The 22,117-nt window shown below is 49.1% G+C and overlaps 1 protein-coding gene across 5 annotated transcripts; it reads right to left on the bottom strand.

The window, feature by feature from the left end:
* Nucleotides 1-2,663: 2,663 nt before the first annotated feature.
* Nucleotides 2,664-11,668, bottom strand: Sftpb (surfactant protein B). 5 transcript variants are annotated; one of them, XM_074050121.1, is made up of 11 exons: nucleotides 11,512-11,668; nucleotides 11,082-11,209; nucleotides 10,683-10,754; nucleotides 10,200-10,325; nucleotides 9,126-9,290; nucleotides 8,810-8,899; nucleotides 6,550-6,664; nucleotides 6,250-6,410; nucleotides 5,430-5,510; nucleotides 4,884-4,964; nucleotides 2,664-4,741 (listed from the first exon to the last, which is right to left on the bottom strand). In XM_074050121.1, exons 1-10 carry the CDS (start codon nucleotides 11,573-11,575, stop codon nucleotides 4,902-4,904), a joined length of 1,065 nt encoding a protein of 354 aa, XP_073906222.1. In that variant the 5' UTR covers nucleotides 11,576-11,668; the 3' UTR covers nucleotides 2,664-4,741; nucleotides 4,884-4,901. The 5 variants fall into 5 exon arrangements, with proteins under 5 accessions (XP_073906222.1, XP_020040654.1, XP_073906220.1 ...); XM_020185065.2 differs by having other exon boundaries at nucleotides 2,664-3,691; nucleotides 6,550-6,733; XM_074050119.1 differs by having other exon boundaries at nucleotides 2,664-4,654; nucleotides 6,550-6,733.
* Nucleotides 11,669-22,117: the final 10,449 nt, after the last annotated feature.

Raw genomic sequence — 22,117 nt, forward strand, 5'->3', positions numbered from 1 at the left:
GACACCCTATTTTGGGGAAAATTTTGCAACATGTAAGACAGCAAATAAATGAAAATTCCTCAGGATGGCAGAGTGGTTCAAGTGTTAGAGCACTTGCCTAGTAAGCAGGAGGCCCTGAATTCAAACCCCAGTACCACCTGGCCCTCCAAATGACTATCCCTTGTATATTTTTACTGTTAAATAAGAAAATGGGGCAGAAACCTAAATGAACGTTTCAGAAAGGATGAAATATAAATGACCAATAAACACACAAAGATGTTTAGTTAGTAACCAAAAAAATGCAAGTTGCCTTGTTCAGGTTTTACATTAGCAGAGATCTGAAAGATTGCTAATACTCAGTGTTGGTGGGAGTGGAAAAGGCACTTGTTTACTGCTGGGGTAGAAATTGGAATGGCTTATATAAAAGACCAACTTGGTAATATAGCCTGTGTTAAAAAGTAAAGATGTTTGTGCTTTTTTTTTTTTGGTGCCATAGTGTGGTTTGAACTCAGGGCTTTGAGCTTTTGAGGCAGGAGCTCTGTCACATGAGCCATGCCTCCAGTCCAAGATGTATGTTTGTTTTCTCAGAATTTCATATTATGGAATTGATTCTGAGGAAATAATCAAGACTCATAAACAGATATAACTGTAAGGATTTTTTAAAAATTCTATTTTATTTTCTTTTTTATGGATGCTTCATGAATTTGCATGCCATCCTTGTGCAGGGCTTAGTATATTCACTGCCAAAGCGAGTACTTTTTTTTTGGCAATAGGATATTGCTATTGTAGTCCAAGCGCTCCTGATGTGCTCCTGCCTTTATCTCCTAATTGCTGGAATTACAGTTGTGTGCCATACCTGCTAACTGCGTTTTTGTTTTTAATTCTTCACAACATTCTTGATAATAATTGTTTAACAAAGGAAAGTTTGTATCTAGAAAAAAATGTCATGTGGTGATTAGCAATGATGGTAGATTCCTGTATTTATTAGCCTGGGAAGATTACTGCCTTTTGGTTTTGGTTTTGTTATTTTGAGGTGCTGGGGATCAAACCCAGGGACTTTCACATGCAAAGCAAGGCTCTGCCAGTGAGCTGCATCCCATCCCTGGAAAGGTTATTGTGAAAGGAACAAAGCAGTTTACAAAGCAGCCTTGATAGGATGTTCTCATTTTTTTTATAAATCTGTATCTGTTTTTATATATGTGTACACAAAGGCTTGGAGTAATATAAAATACAAGGATTATATTATGGATTTCAATTTTCATCAGGGTTACATAAATGTAATTGTCTGTTTCTCAATAACTAAATTCATTTTGGCTTATGAACCCCTCAAACATAATTGCATTTGGAAGTAACTTAGCTCCTTCTTTTTTTTTTTAATTTTTGGTGGTACTGGGGTTTGAACTCAGCTTCACACTTGCTAGGCAGCAGGCGCTGTACCACTTGAGCCACTTGCCAGCAACTCAGCTCCTTCTTATTTAATACTCAATCTCTTTTGGGTCAGTCCCCACTGAATATTCCTTCACTTTTCCCTGCAAATGATTTACACATTGCTTTGTTATGAGGAGAAGTGTTGGGGCCTGTGCTCTCCCTGATTCCTCATCTCCACTGAGATGTCACTTGTTCTGCCCTGTTGTCACTTTCTTATACCAGCATTGCTTTAGGCATCTGATTTGTGCTGAAGATCAGTGAAATCTGTCACTGCTTTGTTCCAAGTCATGGGCTCTTGTAGGCCCACTCTCTTGTGCAGAGCCAATTCTGACCCCCTCCTAGGGTCGTGGGGTGTAGGTGCTCATCCACCACACATCATGCTGGGGACCCTTTCTGTGGGGTATTATCAGGCTCATTTCTATGCTGCCCTTGTCTTCCTTTTTTTTTTTTTTTTTGAGATACTGGGGTTTGAACTCAGTGCCTACATCTTGAGCCACTCTACCAGCCCTTTTTTGTAATGGGTTTTTCGAGGTAGGGTCTCACAAACTATTTGCATGGTCTGGTATTGAACTGCACTTCTCCCGATCTCTGCCTCCTGAGTAGTTAGGATTACAAGTGCAAGCCACCTGTGCCCAGCAACGCTTCCCTTCTGATGCTGTAATGGAGGCAGGCTTCCCTGAGGTAGAGAGCACTGACCTTTACTGGGAATCTCCTTCCCCCACTTTCTGGGGGGTATAACATGCCAAACACTTCTCAGGGACCCATTGAGTCTAGTTTTCTCCTACCAGCTGGTCTACCCTTCATCCCCTTTTGAGTGATGCTGCCTCCTTCTGAAGCTTTGACTCCTCAACTCCCCACATAAGCTGCTGCTGTTTACTTAAAACACTCTTTCACATATCTGGTTTGTAATGGAAACAGTAGCCTTCAAGACAATAGTCTGCTGTCAGTTTACAAAAATTACTTAAAAGTTCAAATTCAGAGACCAAGGATTTGTGTCTTGTCCCTCACACCAAAGCAGCATGCACAGAAAGCTTGTCCTGGTGCTTGGATAGTAGAGGTACAGCCAGAGGCTCAGGAAGGGGTTAGCAAAGTTCTGAGTTGAGTGTTAAAATATACATCCAGCCATAGTTCTCTCCTGGGATTGATAGGATTGTGTGTGGTTTCCACTCCTTGTCTGTAGTTTCTGAATTTTCTACAGTAAATTAAAATATATGACAAGTTCCTGTATAAATAAAGGAGTACTTCTGACATTTAGGTCTTTAGTGCCGAAGATGTTTTTGTTTATTTTATTTATTTTGATGATTTGGTACCCTCACCTTATCACAGCAAGTGAGCTCATGGGGAGGGCAACGGATGGGAGGCCAGGCTGGAAGCCGTGATAAGCAGAGAGGAGATGGGGACATCTACTTTGTCAAGGCTGAGCCTGAAGTAGGCTCCCGACCTCGCTGACTTCAGGGTGAGACTTAAGCTCTTGCAGCACCATCAGGGACAGTGTCTTCTTTTCACAAGTGAACAGGACTTTATTAGCAGTGTCACAGACACTGTGTTGTATAGGAGCCGTCCCTGGGCCTGCACAACCCCAAATGAGCTTTGAGCAGATAAACTGTAGCAGACATAGAATCACCATTGGGATTTCAAACAAAAGTTTGGAATAAAACGATAAAAGGAAGCAGTTCTCTTTTTTTTGGGCAGGGGGGTGTGCTAGGCATCAAATCCAGTGCCTTGCACCTGCTAGGCAAGTACTATACTGAGCTACATCCCAGTCCTAGAAACCCCTTTATGCTTCGTAACAAAGGGACAGCTCAAGCAATAGAACACTTCAAAAATGGGTTTGCCCAGTCACCTTCCCAGCACACTGGAGCATGCAGTATCCACCCTTGCCTGCTTCAGGAATTTCCTGAGTTTTTGAAAAAGTACAATTTGAAGATTTAGTATGTCCGTCTTTGAGAGTACTTTACGCTCTCAATTTTTATTCGAGATTTGAATTTTGTAGAAGTGTTAGTGAAGAACTATAAAGCCAGTGTCCTATGCACGTGTGGGTTAGTGGGAGGCGGGGCCAGCTTCTCCCAGCTTCTCCCTGCGGTCCTCTTAGAGCTGGGGTTGTTGGGAGCTGAACTTGGCTTTGGTGAGTGTGACAGTCAGAAACCCCCTCTGCAGACCTCTTCCAAAGAACAATGGCCTTTCTGTGCCTTATACTCAGAAGATGTGGCTCTGGTGCGGGGCTGTGGTTAGAACTAGGACAGCCAGGGTGGTGCTGGGCCTCGTGGTCCTCCAGTGCAAGGTACTGTGAGGAAAGGAGGTAAGCAGGGCATATGTGGGAGGTTCCCTTATAGTAAGAGTAGGGGCTGGGAGCTGGCGAGGGAACTTTGCTGTGATGACGAGAGCTCAAGAGGGCCAGAGCCCCTCTCTCTGGGCTCCTCCTGTGTAGCTGATAGAGGAGCCATGTGCCTTTCTTAGGGACCCACTGCCAGTTGATGATGGAGTTGTGACCAGAGCCCAGGTCTCCTATGCCAACCCATTATTTTTCCTGTTTCAGCAGGCAAGGCTGGGATCCCTAGGAGCTGGGAAAAGGCAACTGTCCCTGTCTTGGGTGACTCCCTCATGTCAGGGTCCCCAGCTGTCATCGATAGGGGAGGGACACATTACACTGATCCCTGTGGGATGGGTCTGGGTTGGGGCAGATAGCCCCTCCCCACTTTCCCCTACGGCACAGTGATTTGCAGTTTCAGGGCAGAGCTGGGTTCTCTCAGATGGAGGAGGTGGACCTGACTGTGAGCACCAGGAGGGGAAGGGCTTATTGTTACTCTCAGCTATGGCCCTTGCTGCTAGAATGTAGCCTGGCCATAGGTACTCACTGAATTTTTTAAAAATGTGTGAGCAAGTGGATAAATGACCACCCTGTTAGGAGCTGGCTATGAGCAGATATGTAAAGTAGATCCAGTTTGCTTCAAGGTGACCACTTCAGGGCCACTTGCTTCTCTGGGTTATTTCCTGGCCCCCAGAGCCCTGGTCATGGAGGCTGCATCTGACCCACGGCTCTATCCTAAGATGCTACCTCTGACTTAGAAAACGATGGCCAAGAAGAAAGAAATGGGCCTCAGGAGGGTGGGACAGCTTTAGGCTGCAAAGTCTGATTTCTGAGGTCCAAGATACATTGTCCTTGGCTTGAAGCGGTCAGATCCTCAAGGTCAGCCAGTCCAGAGGGCAGGAAGTCGAAGGGGAAGCCTCAAGCAGGAGCTGAAGAGGGCTGGGACAGGTCAGAGTGGTGGGGAGTGAGCAGGCCCTGAGAAGGGCCCTTTCCTGATGGTGCCAGAAGTTCTCAGGAGCCCTGGAGCTGTGCCCAGGAGAGGTAGGATGGAGCAGCCTGCAGGAGTGGCTGCCTCTTCCTGCTGAGGGGCAAGAGGGCCTCCAGCCCTGACATTCTCACAGGTAAGACCTCTCTCCCTCCCCCTCCTCAGGTTAGAACCAAGACTTACCTGGAGGCTGAAGTCCCATCAGAGGTGAGGGCTTTGTAGACACTGGAGAGGGCTGGATGAGGCCACACACAACCCCAGGACCTGCCACAGGGACAGCATTAGGGCCTAGCTCCCCACTTCTGATCTGAGGGGCATGGAGGACCCCCAGAAGGGGTAGTTCTCACTCTACCCACTCTTGGTGTGCTCTTACCAACTCCCTGAGCCACAGGCCTCTGGAACTTAAGAGTTGAGAGGTACAATACTTGCCCCATTCTATACCCACCCTGTCGAGCACACGTAGTCCCGTCCCATAATGGGCATCAAACTACACCCTCAGATTGCCCCTCCCATCCCATAGTGCTTCTTTTCCATTCTGTTGTGATGTTTTCTTTACCTCTCTGGTTTTCTCTACATGCAAACTTGGTGGGGAGGGGGGTGGAGGGGGACCTATTCCTGGGTGAGGCACCTGGAGTTGCCTGGATCCAGGAGAGTGGAACCTTTGAGGATCCAGGAACAGGAGGGAGATGCTATGGCAGCTAAGGGAAGTCCCAGCTGGAGTGGCCATACCTGGCAGGTGGTGTTGGCATCCCAGGCCCTGGGCACCAGGGCCAGCAGCTGGGGTGTGTGCTGCTCCACAAACTGCTCGCACTGAGGAGAGACAGACATGCAGAGAGTGGGCCTAGGCCCATGACAGGATTCTGCTGGCCTGAATCCTGGCCTCTCCACCTCCCAGGGTCACTGCAGGCTCCCTTTGGACCTTGGGTGCAGGTTCAGCCATTAGTCCTCTGAGCAGCTCTGGCTGAAAGTAAGACCTCAAACAAGCCTAAGGGGGCTGAAAGGGAGGTTTTCGTGGGAAAAGCCAGGGCCACTGGAGCTGCCTCCTGGGAAGGGCATTAGCCAGCTTGCCTCAGGACACCATTTTACTTTAAAAAGGGAATTTACTATGTCAGCCCAGTATTGGTGGGCCTCTTAAACCTTCATGCTCAGTTCTTTCTTTTTGCAGTTGGACTTTGTCCCACAGTGAGTCACACTGTGAGGAGAGTGGAGTAGGAACAGCACAGAAATTCTGGAGAGAAGGTCAGACCTGGCATTGGCAGATGTCACCCATCACCAGGTATACCTGGGCCACAGCATGGCTGGCACACTGGACCTAACAGGACTTGCTTTGCACTCATGATGGAGGCCTGCTGGTGTGCCAGAGCCCACAGCCGTGTGTCCAGAGATGACTCCCAAGCTCAACTCTTAGTTGGTTTTTCTCTAAATACAGTTGTTGCAGTCTCACTGTTGTCTGACTCAGGCCCTGCCTGCCCTTTGTGTCTCTAGCCTGCAAAGCCTTTTCTGGCTCAACCCCCACCACATACAGGCCCTGTATGTGCCCACTACACACCTTTTGCCTGTCCAGTCCGGAGCCAAGGCAGGTCTGGCGCATTGCCTGTGGTATGGTCTGCTCACTGCTGTTCCAGGCCTGGGTGATCACAGACATGCAGAGCTGGCACTCTGAATCTTGGAGCAGCCATTCTTCTGTTGGGGACTCCAGAGCAGGGAGGGCTAGAGAGAAAATAGTCGAAGATGCCCTGCAGAAGTGTTCCGGGACATCAGAGAGGGAAAGAGAAGGGAAGAAGAAGAGTCCTGCACAGTCAGGATGGAGGATAGGAGAGTAGCCATGGTGGAGTGGCAGCAGGCTCACCTGGGCCAAGGCTGTCTTCACTGGAGCATCGGAGGATGAGGCCACAGACTAGCTGGGGCAGCACACGGCTCAACAGCGCATCCAGCAAGAGGATTGTGTAGCGCTCAGCCAGGCACTGGCAGATGCCACCCACCACCAGGGGTACCACATGGCATACTTGGGACACAGCCACGGCCAGCACACCCTGGGGTAGAGGTGGAGAGAGGGCAGCGTGGGACCTTCCCTTTGGCAAGGCTCTATTTTGCCCAGCATCAGCTGAGCAGTTCACATACGTCTCCTTGTTCCCTTCTAAGAGGGAGAGTAATACTACTTATAGATGAGGACACTGAGGATCAGAGAGTCCAGGGGACTCAGGAGCACACCTGGAGTCAGACTCCAATGGTTCCAGGCCACTGTCAGCCTGAGAGGTAGGCATGCTTAAGCTGCCAGTAGCCTGAGCTGGAGATGAAACAGGAAGTCTGTCTCCTCCCTCCTGATCCAGACTGCTTTACCTTCCCACAGGTATCCATCAAGCTTGCTAGGCAGGTGCTCTGTCACTTGAGTTACACCTCCAGCTCTCTATCAGGGTGACAGATAGCTCCTACCTTTGGCTCTCAGAGCCAACATGTCCCTGCTTTTAGGAACGTATGGGGAGAGCCAGCAGTCTCTCCACCTCATCCTGATTCCAAACTCAGCTCTTCTTCCTTCACTTCTTTATTCATTCCCACAGGCAACAGGCTGGCCCCACTGCCAGGAGGTTGAGACGGAGGAGGGCTGAAGAATGTGAACTCCTAGGATACAGTACCTTCCAAATGGGACATTTTACCAACTGCAGCCACCAGCTTACGTTGACCCACACTTGGCCTCCTCTCCTGCTACTACACATGTGAGCAGTCCTTGCTGTCAAAACCCAGGCCATTCACTGGGTCCCAACACTGCCCATCTTCACCTTACCTGACCTGGCATTATCCTCTCTCTGGTCTCAGGACTTTCTTCCCCTGGCTGACTGATGAAGCAGCTAAAATGGCTCCCTTACAAAGCCTCACCACATCTGCAACTTCATGGTAGTGTTGGCAGTACTTGCTGCTCTACTTCTTTCCCTGTCATTCTCCCTATAACCTGTTCCATTTGGGCTCTGTCACCACAACTCCTCCAAAACAGATTTCGGGGTCATCAACAACCTATTTCTTGCCACATCCACTGGTCATCTCTTATCCTTGATCATGCAGCAGGCCAGGTAAATGCCCTCCTTAAAATGCTTTCTTGGCTTCCCTGGCACCATGCCATGGTTCCCCCCACCTCATGGCTGTTCCCCTCATCTCTTCTGCTACCATGTCCTTTGCCTGTGCCTCTGTCCACTGTCTCAGCCCCTTGATGGTTCTGCCCTTGCCTTTGGCCCTCAGTCTGGTCCATAGCCAGTGACACAGACTGATACTACTGTCCCACCTTTCCCCAGCACTTGGTTCAGCTACCTGTTTGACATCTTTCCCATTTCCAACTTAACATGGTCAAGAGAGAAGTTTGTTTCCTACTCAAATCTGTTTCTTCTCAAGTGTTCCCATCTCAGTTGGCATTACCAGAGAGCCAGAGCCCATAGGGGTCATCAGAATTCCTCTCTTGTCCTCACTCCTCAAGACCATCCACCACCAAGCCCAGTTGAGCTCACTGCCCCCAACACACCCCCACCTACCTTCTTAGCTCCATCCCACCCACCAAGCCTCACTGCCATTTCTGTAGTAATCTCCTGTTAAGACTCTTGCTTGCCACCCTCCTGCCTCCCATCTGCCCAATCCATCCTTCCCCTGCCTGAATCCCTGCAATAGCTGGAAATTGCATTCGTTATGAAGCCTTTTGCTTCTTTTTTCTACTTTCTTACAATGCTAGGGATGGAACTCAGGGGTTCATGCATGCTAGGCAAGTGCTGCACCACTGAGCTACACCCTCAACCCTCAGTCCTTTGCTTCTTAACTTGTCTGCACCAAGTCTAAAAGGCCTGGGCGGGCCACCTCTCTGGTCTTTTCTCCCAATTCGAGTAAGAAAACAGACTTTCCTCTTGACCACGTTCTCCCAATGACCCTCTGGCTGCTGCCACACTGATTCTCTGTCCCTCAAGCTTCCCAAGCTCATTCTTGCTCAAGGCCCTCGGTCTTTCAGGGCTTTGTCCTCTAGGTGTCTTTAATTGTCACCTTGAAGTGGCTCTTTCCTAACTCCTGGCAGACGCTGGGACCTGACAAGTGGAATGGGGGCAGGTGGAGCTGTGTGGGGGCAGGTGATGCCTCACCTTGGGAATGACGGCTTGTATCCTCTTGATCAGGGTCCTGCAGAGCCAGCAGAAGGGCAGGGGTATGGGGAACTGCTGCTCTGCGAGGTCCTAGGGAGATACAGTTAGGAAGCTGGACCCAAGGCTGAGAGAAAGCACCCTTGAGGCTCTGCCTGCCCCATCTCCTCCCCACTTTCTCTCCCTCATGATTTAGTCCCTGCCTGGAGCTTCTTGTCCTTTTCTGACTCTGCCCCTCCAGGGGCCCAAGTGCTCCTAGGCCTCAGCTGCCACTTAGCCCCTTGGGTTCCCACCTTACTCTGTGAGGGGCCTTCCTCACCTGTGTATGAGGCCCAGTCCTTGTCAAGGGGACCCCTGGCAGCATAGGGAGGACCAGCTTGTCCAGCAGAGGGTCAGGCACAGGGCCTGGCATCCCTGGGTCTTCTTCTGGCTCTGGCTTCCCAGGTTGGCACAGGCCCATGTGCCCACAGACGGCCTTTGGGCTCTAGGGCATAGTGTTAGGATCAGGAGGGAAGCCCCCTCATGTTCAAGCTGGACCAAGGGAATCTTTGGGTCTGGAATGGTGGGGAACAGGTAGGGTGGGGGCTGTGTCTCAGGGCTCCATAGAAGGAGGACAAAAGGCAGAGATGGGGAATTGTATGGGGACTTGGGGCTAGTGTCTGGGAATGTGTGTGAATGAGTGTGAGGATATATGTAAGAATAAGAGTGTGAGTATGCATGAGAGGGAAGGTGTGAGGGTTTGTCTGAGTGTGTGGGAGCATCTGTATGTGTGCAAGCTACTGGGTGCTGCGAAGTGGTGCAGGTGGGTGCCTGGATAAAGGACACTAGGTTCCTGGACCTTTTGTGGTCATGGAGTGTGTGTGTATATGTGTATGTGTATGTCTGGGATTTTATGTATGTGTGTGTGTGTTGCTGTGTGTGTGTGTCTGGAGAGCTATGTGTGACTGGCTGGTGTTCTGTGTGTTTGGGGAATTTGTGTGTGTGTGTGTGTGCTGTGTTGTGTATGTGTTTGGGGTGGTGTGTATGTGCCTGGCTGGGGTGTTTTGTGTGAGTTTGTGACAGTGTATGTCTGTCTGGCATGTTGTGTGTGTGTGTCTGGAGTGTCATGTGTATTGTATGTGTGTCTGGAATGCTATGTGTGGCTGTCTGGTATGCTGAGTGTGTGTTTGTATGTGTGTGTTTGATGTGTTGGTGTGTGTGTATGGTGTGTTTTGTGTCTGGCAGTAGTATGTGTGTTATGTGTGTTTGAGGCATTGTGTGTGTGTGTGTGTGTGTGTGTGTGTCTGGGATGCTGTGTATGGGGGTGTCTGGCGGGTATAGTGCATGTGCTTAATTGGCTGTGGTGGGCATGGGGGCTGGGTGTAGGTGGATGGGAGGCAAGGTCAGCCCTCACGATCTGGCTCTGGAAGTAGTCGATGACCAAGGGGAAGTAGACTTCAAGCACATTTCGACACTGGGGCACTAGCAGCTTCAAGGGGAGGACATCACACTCATGCTCCAGGAACTTCCGAATTGTGTCCTGGGAAGATGGAGAGGGGACAGTCAGCCTGGCCTGTCTGAGGTCTGCCCTCTCCCAAGACCCTTGATGCAAGGCTACTACCAAGGCAGACTGACCCCCTTCTCCCAGGGCACTGAAATTTAGGGAAGGCAAGGGAGTTATGTAGCTGGGTGCATGAAGGGCCTCTCCTCTTCTGGAAGGGCCATCTCTGGTTGAGGCTGAACTCAGACCCAGGGCCTGGTCCTGGCCAGGAGGGGCATGGAGTCCTTAAGGCCTCACCCTTGCCTGGCAATGTCCCTGTAGTAGGGGATTCACTCTACTATAAGGATGAGGGCTCTTGTTCCCCCCAGATCTAATCCAGGATCTGGGCTTCATTACCTGGAAAATGTCTTCCTTGGTCACTTTTGGGAGGATGCCAATGATGTCCTCACACTCCTGGCACAGGTCATCCTGGAGAGGGATCCCAAAGTCAGGGCCCAAGAGTCGGGGGCATGCTCCCAGCTCCAGGGAGGGAGGTTCTCTCAGGCACAGGCTGGCAGGGCCCACCAAGGTACAGACAGCTGCCCACTATCCCATCCATCCTACTCTCTCCCCTTTTACTTCATCCCATCCTATCCATTCCATCCATCCATCCTGCTTTATCCATTCTGTCATTCTGTCCCATCCCATCTCATGCCATCCCATCCCCTATGGGGGCTCCAAGCCCCTCAGGCCCATTCAGAGCCCACCAGCATCCCCCTTTTCCAGTCCCCCAGTCTCCTCATGGCTGGTACTCACAGCTCCCACTTGTCCCCAGACTTCCTGTAGGCAATGTCCCAGGGCTTTGCACTGCACTGCTTGTTCCAGGCTTTGACACCAGAACTTGGGGCCCTGGGCACAGGCCAGGGATGAGGCAGTCCAGACAGCTACAGTAGGGGGCCAGAGCAACCTTCATCAGGATCCATGCTACACACCTGGCACCCTGACTTCATTGAACCACAAACTCAATTTTGCTGCAAATGCCTGGCTGTTGCACACGTCAGATAGCTCTGGGTCCCCTTGTTCCAATATGCATCAGCTTGACCTTGGACAAGCCAGAGACTTCTCTGGGCCTCAGCTGATTTGTCTTTAAAATCTGGATTATGAACAGATCTGAGATCATTCAGGGCAGAGCTGGCTTACAGTAAGTGGTGGAGAGGCATCTGTGAGGGAGGCTGGGAAGACTCACCAGTGCCTGGGCCACACAGTGTGGGCAGCAACAGCAGCCACGGCAACAGGTGTGACTTGGCCATGGTACCGCTACAGTCTGGGAATCCTGCTTGGGGCAGGGGCTTTTATAGCTGGGGGAAACAGCCTGGGGGCAAAGCTCCTTGGGAGCAGGATGACCTCAGTGTTTACTTGTGTCCTGGAGAACCCTCCAGGTGCTTTGATCCCGCCTCTTCCTAGCAGGGACACTCTTGCCTGCCTTCCCCTTGTCCTAACTAATGGCCTGGTCCTGCTCTCTTTGCTCCCTGCCCCAATTCCTGTGGGCTGGGACTCGGGGCTCCCTTCAAAGAGGGGGCCTTTGAGCCTCCATGCTTGATCCCAGCTCTCCTGTTTGTGGGAGGGAAGCTGAAGTAGGGTCAAGTTGGCAGGCAATGTGACAGTCCCCTCCCAGTCCCACCTCTGGCCTCCTGAGTCTCCTCTGCTCTTGAGCAAGGCTCCTAAGAACTTCCTGCCTGGCTCTTGATCCATGGTAAGCTCCGGAAGGGCAAACCCAGGACCCTCCTGAGGCCACCTACCTCTCACTCCCTCTTTCCTCTTCCCCTAGAAAAACCGCTGGTCCTATGGACACATGGTTGACATTGGTCAGAGGAGTGTTTACATGAAGCAAGAGAAACAAGTTTTCTGAGAGTCTGAGATGGGGACATGGGGCCTGAAATTTCGGTGGCCCCTGAGTGGCTCTCAAGTAGTTCTGTGTTCCTCTGAAACCCTTTCAGGGTAGGGGCTGAGTCACAGCTGATGGCTCAAAAGAAACCATCCTCTGTGGCTGCAGAGCACTCAACTGGATCCCCATTGGGCAAAAAAAAAAAAAAAAAATGCTCACAGCCTGCTGCAGGGCAGACTGTGAGGAGGGGTGAAGAGCAGAGCAGTGTCACTGCCATGGCCATCAGCGACTTCTCGGATTAATGCTGGAGCTCTGTCCTTGGTGGCTCCCAGGCCTCTATGTGCCCGGGAGCACTCCAGTGCTCATGGGCTGGGCAGGACAGGAGCTTGGCCCTGGATGAAAATAATTGGACACAAGATTGTAAAGTGACACTCAAGGTCACTCAAGCAATTGTGTAGTTTCTGTTGGCCTTAGGCTCTTGTCACTGTGACAAACACACTTGTCATAGTGGGAGTTAACCAAGAGTATGAGAATGTGTGGCCAAAGATTGGGAACTGAGTGACTTGCATAAAATCTTAGGACAGTGGAACTGGAATGTGCTTGTAATTAAGTATGTGTTAAACAAATGAGCCCAGGGCTTGAGGGGTGGCTCAGTGGTAGAGTGTGTACTTAGCAGGGCCCTGAGTTACATCCCAGCACCAAACAAACAAAAACCATCCAAAAACCAAATGAGCCAAGCTATGTCCAATTTGGATAGACTGAGCAAAGTGGTAGAATTTATGAATGTTCCTTTCAGGGGTGTATTGGTCAGGGTCATCCAACTACTGTTAACAAGAGCCTTCCAGGCTATGGAGAGTCACACATAGGTGTTTCTTTTTTACTTGTGTCACCAGGCAGAGCAGGTTGGCTTCAGGTGGGGAGATTCTGGTCCACACAGTCATGCAAGGGTCAGGTTCCTCTCTCTGTTTGCTTGAAGGGTTCAGAGTCCTCTCTGGGTCCTTGTGTCTGCAGACAGAGGATGGAGAGAAAGTGTGGGAGATAGCAAGGGAGGTTTTAGGGATCAGCGCTGGGAATGGGGTCCACATTGCTGCCCTCTCACTTTAGTGACATGACTGCACCTAATCCCAGAGAAGGCTGGGAAATGCCATGTTCCGGTGTGCCTAGTAGGAAGGGGCAGTGGAGTTAGTGGTGCGTAGTATTGTCTCAAAGCCCTCACACTGAAGGCAGGTGTCTGGGGTTTTCTAGGTGGTGGGTCAGTATTTCCATCAGACCCTCAAAGGAGGTTCTCCAAACTGTTGAGAGCTGTCAGCCAAAAGCAGAAAATGCCAGCAGATGACAGGGCTTTCCTGGCCCTGGCCAAGGGTTAGGGTGTCCTGGTTTGTGGTCCTTGTGGTGGGCAGCTCCTGGCTCGCCATACTTGCTTACATACCCATGGCACTGACTCTGTTCAGAATTAAGCTTCCTGCGGGGTCTGGCTGCAGGGGGAGCCTGACAGATTTGCCTGTGCAGGTGGACTGTCATCACTGTAAATGAATAAAGAAATATTCTGAAGAAAAGAGGCTGGGCATAGTGGTGTGAACCTGCAATCCCAGCTCTCAGGAGGCTAATGTAGAAATATGACAGATCGAGGCCAGCCTAGGCTATATAGCAAAACAAAACAAACAAATGAACAGAAAAAGAAAAGAGAGCTTTGTGCTTCTCCAGTGTCTGAGAGCTTGATTAACTCTCATTTATTTATAAGGGAAGGCTTCCCTCTCTCTTGGTGTGTGGACATGGAAGAGAATCTTGTTCTTTTTAACTGTGGGCAGTGAGACTCCCTGGTGTGAGACTTGAAAGAGCTGGAGGCTTGAGACAAAAAAGGATCCAGAAAGTGTCACAATTTTTGTATTGAAATCTTTTATATCTTTTGCCAGATGCAAGCAAACAGTGGAATATCTTTTCATGCCTAGCATTTTGGGGTGCCTGTCACTGATGGTGCTCTATACCTTTCCTCCTGTTATACACCCCCACTCTTGAAAATTTGGGGGGCGGTACTGGGGTTTGAACTCAAGGCCTTATGATTGGTAAGCAGGTGTTCAATTACTTGAGCCACACCTCTAACCCCTGTTCGTTCTGTTTTTGGAGAAGGCATACATGGGAAACCCAGTGAAGGAGCCTCATGATAGTTTTTCTGAGCATAGTGTCTATCTCATATCTTGCTTTTTTTCTGGGGAGGTGTGGCATTAGGATTTGAACTCAAGGTCTTGATCTTGCTAAGCAAGCACTACTGTACCACTAGAGCCATGCCTCCAGCCCTTGCATCTTAAGATTTCTCTAGAGGATAGGAGAGGCAGGGTCTTTGGCAATTCAACATGGAGTTTATGCAGACCTTTCATTTATTTGTTTATTTGACTAAAAAGGGGTTAATGAGCTTGGAGCTGGGAGGGCAGTGGGCACTGCCATGATGACTTAAGCTTGGATTACTGCTTGGAGCAGTAATCAGCATGGGGTACTACCCAGGGCTGGGAAGTAGAGACTCCAGGAGTTGGTTTGGTAAAATGTTGGATGGAAGAGCAAGTGTTCCAGACAGAGGGATCAGCTCAGGCAAAGGCTTGGGAGAAGAGAGGACATGGGGCTGGTACAGGAGCAGCCAAGGCCCACTTCACAGATTGTGGGTTTGGAATGTCGGGCAGCTTCACAGGGAGTAGCGGCAGCTCCAGGTCTCCAGCTCCCTATTCTATTGCCCAGCAGCCCCCTGGCTCTGGGCCCTGACCTTCTGTGAACAACAGGATCTCTTTGGCTCCCTCGATTTCCTCAAGGTCAGTTGCATGCTCATGAGCTGCTGATGGGAGGAGTTGTCAATGTCAGCTTTGACCTTCCTCAAATTCTCATTCCCCTTTTACCCTGCAGCTATTGGTTGAATTGTGACCCTGCAATGTGTTGAAGTCCTAGCCCTGACATCTGGGAATGTGACCTTATTTGGAAATAGAGTCTTTGCAGATGTGTTCATTAGGGTGGATCCTTAATTCACTGACTGATGTCCTTATAAGAAGGAAATTTGGACACAGAGTTTGGTGCAAAGATGGAGGCAGAGATTGAAGTGAGGCAGCCACCAGCCAAGGAACTCTGAAGATTGAACCTCCCCTTTCCCTCCTAAGCTGGAAGAGATGCCTAAGGGTTCTTCCCCAGAGCCTGCAGAGGTAGACAGCAGGGCTGGCTCCCACTCAGGCTTCTGAGATGAACTGAACAGTTTAAGAGGACCTCCCTGCTGTTTTCAGTCATCCAATTTGTGTGCTTTGCTGGGGCAGCCCTAGAAGCTAACAGAGCTGCCCACCAACTGTCTACCCACCTGCCTTTCCTCTGTCCCCACACCAGGACCTGAGCCCAAGCTTTCCAAACCCAATTGGAGCTCTATCTGCAGCCAGCCCATTCCAGTCACTGTTGCCGTGCATGTTCCGTGTCCACAGCGGGGCCCAGGGAATGTCTGGATTTCACAGCGCAGTGCAGAATGGGCCTCCAGTGGGTGGCGTTCAGCTTCAGTGTCAGGGACATCCTCGCCCAACACCTGTCAGGTGTTCTGCCACCAGAGCCCTGGCTAAAGCTCTACCTATCCTCCCTGGAGAGTGTCTCTGTTCCCTCTATCTCTAGCTGGACCCACCCTGCAGGAAGGAAATGTGCCTGTCCTACTCATTCTTGAGACCCAGCATAGTCTTGGGACATAGTGGCTGCATAACCAAATAACTTTCATTCTCTCTCTTTCTTTCCTCCCTCCCTTTCCTTTCATTTCTCTTCTTCCCTCCCTCCTTCCCTCCCTCCCTCCTTCCCTCCCTCCCTTCCTTCCTTCCTTCTTCTCTCTCCGTCTCTCTTTCTTTCTTTCTTTTCTGTAGTTCTGGGGCTTGAACTCAGGGCCTACACACTGAGCCACTCCACCAGTCTTTTTTTTTTTGATGGGTTTTTTTGAGATAGGATCTCAGGAACTAATTGTCTGGGCTGGCTTTGAACCACGATCCTCCTGATTTCTGCCTTCTGAGTAGCTAGGATTATAGGCGTGAGCCACCGGTACCCAGCACCCCTCTTTCTTGCTAATGAAACCCAAGTTTGTTCAGGTTCTGAGTGTGCAGAGAGCTGACTCTGTGCCCCAGCCTAGGGCCTGGGCTCCCCCTTTGCTGGTAATTGCCTTGGGCAGGCATATGTTATGGTTTTGGTCATCCATCCTATTGGAAGTCGCTGGGGGCAGCAAAGTTAGGGACACTTCTGGAAAATGTTTCTGGCCTGGTTACAAGAGACAGATGGAAAGAAATGCCTCTTCCTTTTGACATCTAGTGCAAAGGTATGATGTTGGGGCATGGTAGCCATTCTGCCCCAAGAAGGAGAAGGTAAAAGAAGCACAGACAATAGCTCAGAGATCTGACGTGGTCAGGATACCGATTTAACTAATCTTCAATGCTTTTTGCTTTGTTTAGATAATTTGTGGTCAGATATTCTGTTATGTATAGCCTAAACCATCTTAACAAAGGCAGAATGAGAAAAACGCTGAAAGAAGGAAAAAAGGAAGGAAAGAATGAAGGGGAAAAGGGAAAAAGAAGAGAAGGAAGGGATGGAGGGAGGAAGAACACTGTTATTTTTATCCTTTATGTGTTGATTAAATCCCATATCCTCCAAGGAGGCCTCCCAGTTTCCCCTGCCGCCTTCCCCTCTCAGGAGAATAAAACCTCCTGCAAGGCATTAGCCACAACTGCTTCTCCTTGGGCAGATCCAAAGGGAGAGGCCTGGTGACATGCTGTGCAGTTCAGACATTCATTCAACAAATGTATGTCCCACGTGTTGTTCTAGATACTAGGGCCTTAACCCGCACACACTTAGTTATGAAGCACTTATCAAGCACTCCCTAGAGCCACACACTGTTCCAAGAGGCTGGGATGCATAGCAAATTTGCCTCTGGGGGCTCTCAGTTAGTTATGGTTCCTTTGGTGATAAGGAACAGAAGACTGTTCTTTTTCTTTTCTGAGCAGGCAGCCTTCCTTTGCTGATGTGGAGGAGTCTATTATTTAGGGGCCCCTTTATAACAAGCAACAGAAGTCTTAGCTCATTCTGTCTTAAACAAAAAAGGTAATTTCTTGGCTCAAACAATTAACCAGATCACAGATAGCTTCAAGCACAGAATGATCTAGAAAGGTGTGGCATCAGTAGAGCTCCTGTGCTGTTTCTGTGCAGTTCTTAGTTCTTCCCACTCCTTGACACTGGCCTCAAGTTGGCTTCCTTCTTGTTCCTTCTTGGCAGCAGAAAAGGCTGTGTGGTACAAACTTTTTGACCTTTTTTTTTTGGTGGTACTGGGAGTTGAACTCCCAGTGCCTCCTGCTTGCTAGGCAGGCACTCTACCACTTGAGCCACTCTGCCAGCTCACAAATCTTTCAACATTGCAGCATAGCATTCAGAGGCAGAGAGGAATTCCTTGGCAGCTTCTCTTCCTGGAGCTGTCTTGGCAAGAGAATACTTTCCCACAGTTTTCATCTATATCTCTGCAGTATTCACTGGCAAGTTCTCATGAGTCATGTGCCCACATTGAGCCAATCACTGTGTCTAGGGAGGTGGGAGACACTGATTGACTTAAGCCAAGCCAAGGCACCCCCTGGGGCTGAGGTAGGGTCCATCCACTGTAATCTCTTAATTGCCAGTAACATTTAAGCCTGGGCTGATGTTAGAGTGGAAGTAGGGAAAATGGGTCCTTGCTATCCAAGAGCAATGGTGTCACTCAGGGGTCCATTGAAGAAGCAGTTCAACGGACTCCCAATGGCTAAATGTGGGGTGATTTGAATATCAAAAGTAGATAATGATAGTTTGGGCACTGGTGCTCATGCCTATAATTTTAGCTTCTCAGGAGGCAAAAATCAGGAGGATTAAAGTTTAAGACCAGCCTGGGCAAAAAAGCAAGACCAAATCTCAAAATAAATACCCATCACAAAAGAGGGCTGGAGGTGTGACTCAAGCAGTAGAGCGCCTGCCTAGCACATGTGAGGCCCTGACTTCAAACCCCATACCACCAAAAAAAAAAAACCAAAAAACAGATAATGTCAAGAAGAAGTTGTAACCTGTTGTGAAAAGTAGAATCCATGAATTCATACAGATATAAATAATAAATGAATCAATCGATAAGGACAAAGGAAAAGTGCTGCTTACAATAAAATGCCAACTAATAAATATAGACATAATTGCAAAGTTTATCCCCTCAGAATACTCATTTGATATTAATGAATACATTCCCTTATTAGTTAACTTGACAAGGGAGCAATCCGGCAGATAGGTGTTGAAATTCACCACTAATGGGGCAAGTTGATGTCATGGGCCTCAGGGTATGATGCAGTTAGAGGAATATAACTCTACTTTCCTGCTGTTCCTGCCAAAAATGTATGTTACGAAGAAACATCAGGCAAGCCCAAATATCCAGGCAAGCCCAAACTGATATTTTACAAAGTAGTTAACCTACATCTTCAAAGATGCCAGGGTCATCAAAGACAAGGAAAGAGTGAAGCACTATTCAGTAAAAGGAAGCTAAGAAGATGTGACAACTAATCATCACAAATGATCATGATTTGGCTCTGGACCCACAAAGGACATGCGTGGGGCAGCCTATGACTTGTGATTACAATATGGCAATGATGCTCTGTCAGTGTTAATTTCCTGACTTTGATGGTTGTGTTATGGCTGTGGATGGCAGTGACCTTCCTGTTAGGAAATACCAAAGTGTCAAGGGGATCCTAGATCAGCTTGTTTGTAATTGACTGCCAAAGGATTCTGGCTTAAACATGGGAACTTTTACTAATTTTGTAACCTTTCTCTAAATTTGAAATTATTTCAAAATTAAAGTAAATGACTTGGTAGTGTTTTGACCTTAATACATGGACGAATGGATGGATAGATGAATGGATGGATGGGTGAATGGACAGGTGGTGGTGACATGTACCAAGATGGAGGTGACGTTTGGAGGTGGAGTTGGAGGGCATGTCAAAGTGTTCTGCTTTGGGCACATGAAGACTTTATTTGATCTCCAGTGAGAGATGTCAAATGGGGCTGGTGGGCCAAGATACACCCTGGAACTGGCTGAGATCATCTAGAAGTAGTGAGGACAGAAGGCAGGGTCAGCAGTTGAGGACAGTCAGTATGTGGAGGCCAGTGTGAGGAGCAGGGTGATGTTAGTCAGGGCAACTTGCTCAGATTGAGAAGAACACAGGAGATTAGTCAGGAGGGTGTTTCAGACAGGGTGAACTAAGGGGGGAAGACACACCCTGATGTGACCAGCACCATCCCGCTGGCTGGGGACCCAAATGGGAGAAAAAGAATCTGGTAATGCCGGCATTCTCTCTGCTTCCTGGCTGCCATGAGGTGAGCAGCTCTGCTCGGCCACACCCTCCCTGCCGTGACAGACTGCAGCCCAGAAGCCATGATGAACCTTTAAGTTGTTTTCCTTGGGTATTTGTCACAGTGACAAAAACTGGCTAACATGGGGAGCCAGCAAAGGAGACAAGGAAGGAGGAGCCAGGGTGGAAGGGCAGGAGGAAAGCTGGGCATGGAGCCTGAGAGCAGGAACAAAGAGCTCCAGGTAGGAGGCATGGCTGACCACACCCAGTGCTATTGAGGGATTCAGAAGGCAGGGGACAGAGGACTGGTCACTGATTTTGGGTGCCTTTTATCTTGGCTCCTTCAGTGGTTAGGTTGGGACAACACCCCACTGGAGTGGGAGGAGAGCATGTCCCATCAGCAAGTATGTATGGCTTTATGGAGGGGTTTGCTATAAAGAGGATTGTAGGGCTTTTGTTGTTTGTTTGTTTCTGTGATGCCAGGCGTCAGACCCAGGGCCTTGTGCACAGTAGACAGCTCTCTACCACTGAGCCACATTCCCAGCCCGAGATTTGTCATTGGGATGGAGAGAAATGGGCCAGAACTGAAGACCACAGAGTTAGAGGTGGGCTCTATATTTAAGGTGGTTGTGGGCTAATGGGAATGGCCAGAGAGGGGCACTGGGGATGCTCGGTGGAGCAGGAGCAGTAGCAGGAGGAGAGGAGAAGGGAGAGGGAGAGGGGACAAGGCAGGGCAGCAAGAACTTCACTGGAGCCACCTCCAGTGAAGGAGGTGTTGAGGAGGCTAGCCTCCTTAGGGGTAAAAGCAAGTAGAGGTCAGAGGGCCAAGGCAGCGTCTGGCAGCCTCTTGGAAGAAACACGAGTGCACTGGCTTCATAACAGATTTCTTTTGAGGTACCTGCTCACCTCCAATCCCTTTCCAGTTCTTTAGCAGTCTTCTGTTTCCCTTGGGGGCAGCCTCTGGGTGCCAAGCTTGGGTCATGTGACCTGTCTTTCAGACATGTCATAGACCCCTAACTCTGGCTAAGGCAATCAACAATCTCAGGATATTTTTTTTTCTTTTTTGAGATAGGACCTTGCTAAGTAGCCCAAGCCTCAACTCACGATCCTTCCGCCTCTACCTCTTGAGTGCTGGGATTACAGGCGTGCACCACCTCATCCAGATTCTCCTGGAATCTGGAATGACCCCCATCTTAGTTTATGCCATTTTAGTTTTAGTACTCATGAGCCATTTCTCACAGTATACCTGGTCAGGCCCTGTGCCTGTCTTCAGGTAGTCTTCAGACTTCCACTGCTTTTGCATTCCCACCTTTTCTATGCAGCAGCCAAAGACATCTTTAAAAATTGAAAACACCCAGTGTACACACATGTGAATAAATAAATAATAAAAAAAATTCAAAACAGATTGCATCACTTTCCAGAGAATACCTTCCAGTCGGGCTGGACATACAGCTCAAGTGGTGGAACGCTTGCCCAGCATGCCTGAGGCCCTGTATTCAATCCCTAGTACTGAAAAAAAATCCAAGTGTGGTGGTTCACAGCTGTAATCACAACTATTCAAGAGGCAGAGATCTGGAGGATTGTAGCTGGAGGCCGTCAGTGCAAAAAGTTAGCAAGACCGCATCTTAATAAGCTGAGCCTGGTGGTATGCACCTGTCATCCCAAATATGAGGGATGCTTTGGTAGGTGGATCATGGTTCAAATGCAAGACCCTACCTGAAAACCAACTAAATCAAAAAAGGTCTGGAGGAGTAGCTCAAGTGGTCGAATGTCTGCCTAGCAAGCATGGGGCTCTGAGTTCAAACCCCAGCACGGCCCAAAAAAATCCCTTCAGTCATTTCCCGTGGAGCTCTGAATAAAGAACCTACTTTGTTAGATCCTGGTGTCAGAATATTAAGCCAGACAAGATGCCTGCCCTCAAGCAATCCTCAATTTCAAAAATAATATTAACTTATATTTACCTAGCATGCTAAGACTCACTCCCTTTTAATTGTCATATGATTCCCCCTCCCCTCTTTTTTTGAAACAAGGTGTCACTGTAACATGGGCTGGCTTGGAACCCGAGAACCTCCTACTTCAGCCTCCTGAATGGTGAAATTAGAGGTGTGTACCAGGACAGCTGGCCTCCTCATGCTTCTGAGAATTCCACAGCACCACTGATGTCATCTATGATGTCATGAGGGTGACTGCCACAAATATTGCAGCTCATGATATGGGAAGCCTCTAGGATCTAGTTAATGGTTCCAGAAAGTTCTCTGGGTAAAGATGGGTGCTACATCTGTCAGGCATTGTTGACAATTTCATCAAAAGTGTGTTTAATGTTTTTGTGTTTCTTTCTGTCCTGTTGGTTCTTCGAGGGCTTTGACAGTCAGGGAAGGGACAGAAAGTGGCACCTCAAACAGAGCATATGTGTTCTGGACAGTGAGTTTCACTATAGTCCTCAGATCCTTCCTGTCACTTACCTTGTTGATGTCATCAATGTTTTTTGGAGACAGACACAAGGGTCTGTCAATCTTGGGGCTTACTGGGTTGGGGTCACCAAGTCCAGGGACTAGAAAGCTCTTGGTCTGGTTGGAGAAAGAATTCAAGGACAGACACAGAAGACTTAAATAGGAGCAGGTTTATTAATATAA

The sequence above is a fragment of the Castor canadensis genome, chromosome 12 (assembly GCF_047511655.1).
Source record: "Castor canadensis chromosome 12, mCasCan1.hap1v2, whole genome shotgun sequence".
In the NCBI taxonomy this organism is placed as follows: Eukaryota; Metazoa; Chordata; class Mammalia; order Rodentia; family Castoridae; genus Castor; species Castor canadensis.